We start from the raw sequence: 6,168 nt of genomic DNA on the forward strand, positions 1-6,168 counted from the left end.
TCTAGCAGTAACTGGGAGACCCGTTCTTCCATGAAGAGTCAAAAATATTTTAATGGCTCCAAAATGGATATAGGTATGTCTTTCCGTAACCAATCTGATATTAAATAGGAGTGAGCTGGGAGACTTCCTGTTTGGTCATTAGGTTTCAAAACAGTTTTCTGTTTTATAAAACAGAAAACTATTTCCAAAACAAAAGATTATCTGTTTGGCCATCAATTTTCAAAAACAGTTTTAGAAAACAAATTATAAAAAAAATAAAATTTAAAAAACATTAAAATAATATTTTCTGTTTTCTGTTTTTTAGTTTTGAAAACTGTTTTCAAACATTACTGGCCAAACATCATTGTTTTCAGAAAACAAATAAAAATAGTTTATTATTATTTTTTTTAAAATAATGTTTTGAAAACTGAAAACAGAAAACATGGTCACAACTATTCATTCTTGAATACTAGACAAGCTGTGGGATTATCCATTAATATTATTATTGTTCATTAATTCTTGTTAAATCGGAGAGTTTATTAATAGGTGAATTTTATTAAGAAAAAATGTTGTTTTTTAAATTAAAAATGGTTTTGATGGTGAAAACGAAAGGTAAACCATAAGTTGACTGTGAGAAAAGTTAGGCAAAGGAGGAATATGAGTAAATGGGAATAATAACATTTTTCAATTGTTTATAAAAGAGTAAAATTGGTATTTCGTAAAAATAAATAATTAATAACAAAACAACATTTAATGCCCTGGCAAAAAAAATGATATGTTGTTTGTTAGGAATTGATAAGATAGTCACCTAGGGATGTCAATTTGCCCCGCCCATTCCCAAAACCGCGGTGCACCGCCTCTAACGGGGCGGTTTTTCCCCGAAAATTTGGGGATGCGGGGCGGGCTCGGGGCAAATGCCTAAAAATCGAGTCGAGGACGGGCCGGGGACGAGGAATAATAACCCCGCCCCGAACCCGCCCCGATATATATATTTATTTATTTATTATTTTTTTTATAGAATTTTATTTATGTAAAATCATTTTCTTCTTTTTTTATTTATTTATTTTTCTAAATATGTATTTTATTATAATTGTAAATTTGTTCCTCGATGTATTTTATTATATTTTTATTGCATTATAGTCATTTTCTTTATATTTTAATCATAAAATAATTTTTTTATATAAAGTTTTTAAAAAAATATCAATTAAAAAACAAAATGGGAAAAACCGTCCCGTCCCGTCCCCGCCCCGCAAAATCCCCGATCCCGCCCCGCACCTAAAAAAACAGAGAAAATCGCGGGGATGGAATGTAAAATTCCCCGCAAGGATGGAGACGGGATTTTAAAAATCGGTCCCGCCCCGTCCCGTTGACATCCCTATAGTCACCTAAATAATGTAAAATGTTAAAAGATTTCCAAAGAAAGACCAATTAATAATTGACCGCATAGCCAAAGATACTTGGAAAACTGGAAAATAGTGTTGTATTGTCTATGTCTGCTAACAATTAAATATTATTAAAATACTAAAGTAAACAAATTATAAATATTTAAAAAATTAAATCAAAATTCGAACATATTATAACAACGTCATTAAGGAATTGGTATTTGAGCCTTTTTTTTTTTTTTAATATGTACTTATCATTTTGTTTTTATATTTATTTTTTTAGAACCTTCCTTTTGAGTTTCTATTTCTTTGTAATTTTTTTCTTTTTTCTTTTTTTCAGTCGATTTGCAATTTTTTTCTTGAAAATATATAATTGTTCACAGAAATAAGAAAAAAATGAATTAAAAAATTGCGTTAAAATTTATAGGTTGATCTAGACAACTTAGGACATAATAAATGTAAGTAATAAATTTTGTTTTTTTGACAAAAGTAAGTAATTAATTCACTATCTCATTTTTTAAATATTATGTCTTTAAAATATTTTTATTAAAAACTGGACGAAAAGAGAGGGGGGGGGGGGGGGGGATGGGGGAAATTCAAGAACTTATACTAAAACAACAAAATAAAAATTGATCAAGCTACCATTTATATTTATTATCTTTTTTTTTTTATCAAAATTTTTTTTTTTATTTTTTTAACTTCTTTACGCTATTTGATTCCACACCTCTTACATGGAAGAAAAATGGACTTTTACCAATAAAGAAATTATTTACTAATTAACTTCTTTTTGATAAAATTTACTAATTAACTAAATATAAAACGATTTATTTTTCTAATTTATCAGGGAAAAAAAAAAAAAACAAAATATTCGACAAACGATAAATTAATTTGGCTGGAATCAAAACTATATATTTAAGCATATTTAAACATGAAAGTTCAGAAGTACTTCACAAACCAAGTGACAAAACACACAACACAAAACAATTTATTTTTCTAATTTACCAGGGAAAAAAAAAATGGAAAACGATAAATTAATTTGGCTGGAATCAATTCTATATATTTAAACATACAAGTTCAGAAGTACTTCATAAACCAAGGGAGAAACACACCACACACAAGAGCAAAATGTCTTCGACAATTAAGGCCATATTTCATCCTGTTAACAACTCCAACACATCCAAATCTTTTTGGGGTAACTTTCTATCTTTTTGGGATGAAATAATTATCATAAATTTTAAATGGACCCAAATACCATTGGAGACAGAGTAGGTTACTTCTAGGTAGATACTTATGCGATATATGAAAAGCTTGGCACACAGAAAGTTCTAAGCTTTTATTAGTGAACCATATAACATTGTGCTCCAAATCTGACAAAAGATACTCAAAATTCTCAACAAGTTTATGAGTTACTAGGAGACAATATTAAACATAGCAAAGGGCCTGTGTCTAAGTGGCTTTCCATGAAGAAAGCGGCGGGGTGTCCGAATATTTATAAGTGTTACCAACAAAGTCACTCGCATATCTATCACCCTTAACAGCATCAACTGATGCCAAAGCTTCAAGCTCTGCCTTCTCTTCTGGTGTCAGTTTAACAGAAAGAGCTCCAATGTTCTGGTTAAAATTCTCGATTTTGGTAGTTCCGGGAATAGGACAGACATCATTTCCTTGGTGATGAACCCATGCCAGAGCCAACTGCGATGGTGTGCATCCTTTTCTAGCTGCCATTTCATTCACCCGCTCGAATATTGTTTTGTTGTGCTCTAGATTTCCTGGTTGGAACCTGGGTAGATGCTGCAAGCGAACGTACACATTTCACATTACAATTGAATTGGATTTTATCAAAAATCACATCATAACATAAGAAGTACCATTCAATGGCGGTTGATTAGCATAGTCTGGCAGAATCTTGCATTAAAATGATGAACTTTATTGGCATTCTCTTAGCAAAGCTTTATGTTTGAAAGCACTGATGTTATAATTAAGAACTGTATTTAGGTGAAAACTGAAAAACCTTTCGATAGTCTTCCTTGGTCATTTCGTCTACTAATTTGGGTCCGGATGACAGGAACCCTCTACCTAAAGGACTGTATGCTACAATGCCAATTCCAAGTTCCCTAATAAAGTATAGAAAAAGAGCATTAGTACATGAACAGCTACTTCATGAATAAAATTACTTACTTTTCCGCTAAGCCTCACCTGCAGATAGGAATTATGTCTTCCTCCACATCTCTCGACCACAAGGACCACTCCAACTGCACGGCTGTTATTGGATGAACAGCATGAGCTCTTCTTATTGTTGCACCAGACGCCTCAGATAGACCAATGTATTTTATTTTACCCTCTTCAACTAATTTCTTCAGCTCCCCCACCTTGTTAAACAGAATGTTAATAATATTAGGAAAAACTCCCAATAACATGCTTTATTTCTCAAAAAATATCTGAAATTTTGAAGCATACTCCGTCAAATCCCAAAACATTAACAGCTAATCAGAAAAGTATATAGCAATTGAAAGCTGCTTCTTAAATTTTGGACAAAAACCAATGCAAGGGTTCAAGGAGTTGATCATCTTTTCTAGTAAACTTAAAACAAAGTTTTTAAGAACTGGACCAAAGTAAATACTAGATAAACCAATGAAAGAAAAGTTCATCCTAGTCTCTGTCTCTCTCTGTTTCTGTGGGTGAGTGTCTTCGAAAAGTAACTCGCTTATTACTAGCACTAAACAAAATATGTATTGTCTGGACATTAATCTCCATTGACACACAGTCCTAAGCTTAGATAGACATTTTTCTCAGAAGAGAGCTCTGTCTGAGTTTGGAATAAAATTGGAGTTGGTCATATAAAGAAAAACTAAAAATGCATCCTACGTTAATTAATTAATTACCCATCAATACATTTTTTCTGTGCGTGTAGACAAAGAGATGATATGAGAGAGAGAGAGAGAGAGAGAGAGAGAGAGAGAGGAAACTCCAGCAAGATAAACAGACCGTGACTTCAATTGGGACCCTGGTGTCGATCCGATGCTGGTAATAGAGATCGATGCTATCAACACCAAGCCTCTTCAAACTGCCCTCACAAGCTGCTCTCACATACTGAGGATCGCCGCGAATCTCCCTCTTTCCGTCGGAATATATTAAACCAAATTTAGTAGCAAGCTCTACTTTTTCCCTCACTCCATCTTTCAGTGCCTGCCCAATTTCAATTCACCAATTCAAAATCCAAAACTGATCCAACATTTAAAAAAAAATTCTTATATTGAAGTGGATATGTTTGTGTTAAAAATTTATACAACTCAATTCTGGTCCACCTCTCGAAAACAATGGTAGCTAACTCAGTTAAAGTATATAATCCAATTCCAACCAACTTTTTTAGAAGTTCCAAGTTTTCCAGATCAGTGTTATCGGAATTTTTTAAAAGTAGAGAAGAAAGAAAAAATATATATATATACAAAAAAGGAAAGAAAATGACAAAAAGAGAACGGACCTTTCCGAGAAGGATTTCGTTGGTGAAAGGACCATAGACGTCGGAGGTATCGAGGAAAGTGACGCCGGAGTTGATGGCATGGTGGATGAGAGATATCATATCGGATTCAGGCTTTGGAGGGCCATAGACAGCCGACATGCCCATGCAGCCAAGTCCTTGAGCCGATACCTCTAGACCTCGTGAACCGAGCTTGATTCTTCTCACTTGCGCCATTTTCTTACTAATCTCTCTGAATTTTCAGACACACAGATTGAGAGCAGTGACACTTACACTTTCACACGCACACATATATGTACAGGTGGATGGATGGGAGGGATTAATCATAAAAGGTGAGAGTGGTGGAAAGTGGTCAAAAAGAACAGAAAATGGACATTTGGAATATGGATGGCGTAAGAGCATACGTTTGTTTTTTGTTTGGTGAATGTAAGAGCGTACGTTTGTGGGCTTAGGCAATAAAGATAATCCTTCCGTCACCGGCTACAATGTAAGTGTCTAATAAATTATATACGTAAATATACATGTAACTACTTCATTAAAAATAAATAAGCATACACATCATATCCGTAATTCAACATTCTATAGTGATACTTGAAAAAGAAGTAATAATAAAAAATTAAAAACATTCTGTAGTGATTATAAAAAACATTTACAAAGTCAATCCCAATGGGAACAATCAATGGTAATTTTTTTTTTTCTTTAATGATGACCCAAGTGGGTGGATCCAACGACATATAATTTTGTGTAATATATTTCAAAGCAAAATATGTTGATCCTATATCGATTTTAAATAAAAAATGAAACTTGCTTCTTCATAAGTATGTATATATATGGATTTAAAAAATAATTATTAGCTAAATAAACAAAAGCTTCCAAAAATTATCTAATATATGTAATTTTCTTTAATTATTTTATTTTATGAAATATAATAATTTTACTTTTTTGGAAATATAGAGTTTTTTTTTTTAGAAATTTATTATTCTTTCTGAACTTATATATTAGAATCAATCAAGCATTTATATCTATAGATATTTTCAATCATTAATTAATTTTTCTTTTAATGAATAACCAAGCTAATTAAATTGGTATTATTCTCTCACATTCAATTTATATTTAGCACTCCTACGTTCATTCATTTTTCCTAAACATGTGATAGCAAACTTATATATAAATTGAATATTTATCTTTTTTTCAATAAAATAAAATAAAATTTATTTAAGTCCTTTTCAATTTTTGCCTTAGGCCTTCGAGCAAGTTGAGCTGGCCTGAGCTAGCTGTATGGGACAAGAAATATTTCCCGAATGGATGTTTGTTCCTGTTAAATATAAA

The 6,168-nt window shown here is 32.1% G+C and overlaps 1 protein-coding gene across 3 annotated transcripts; it reads right to left on the reverse strand.

The window, feature by feature from the left end:
- Nucleotides 1-2,669: 2,669 nt before the first annotated feature.
- Nucleotides 2,670-5,122, reverse strand: LOC132803232 (IN2-2 protein-like). 3 transcript variants are annotated; one of them, XM_060815610.1, is made up of 6 exons: nucleotides 4,843-5,122; nucleotides 4,347-4,547; nucleotides 3,558-3,730; nucleotides 3,373-3,475; nucleotides 3,230-3,266; nucleotides 2,951-3,152 (listed from the first exon to the last, which is right to left on the reverse strand). In XM_060815610.1, exons 1-6 carry the CDS (start codon nucleotides 5,053-5,055, stop codon nucleotides 3,088-3,090), a joined length of 792 nt encoding a protein of 263 aa, XP_060671593.1. In that variant the 5' UTR covers nucleotides 5,056-5,122; the 3' UTR covers nucleotides 2,951-3,087. The 3 variants fall into 3 exon arrangements, with proteins under 3 accessions (XP_060671592.1, XP_060671593.1, XP_060671594.1); XM_060815609.1 differs by lacking the exon at nucleotides 3,230-3,266 and having other exon boundaries at nucleotides 2,670-3,152; nucleotides 4,843-5,120; XM_060815611.1 differs by lacking the exon at nucleotides 2,951-3,152 and having other exon boundaries at nucleotides 3,230-3,256; nucleotides 4,843-5,119.
- Between the last annotated feature and the right edge of the window lie 1,046 nt (nucleotides 5,123-6,168).

The sequence above is a fragment of the Ziziphus jujuba genome, chromosome 3, assembly GCF_031755915.1.
Source record: "Ziziphus jujuba cultivar Dongzao chromosome 3, ASM3175591v1".
Taxonomy (NCBI): Eukaryota; Viridiplantae; Streptophyta; class Magnoliopsida; order Rosales; family Rhamnaceae; genus Ziziphus; species Ziziphus jujuba.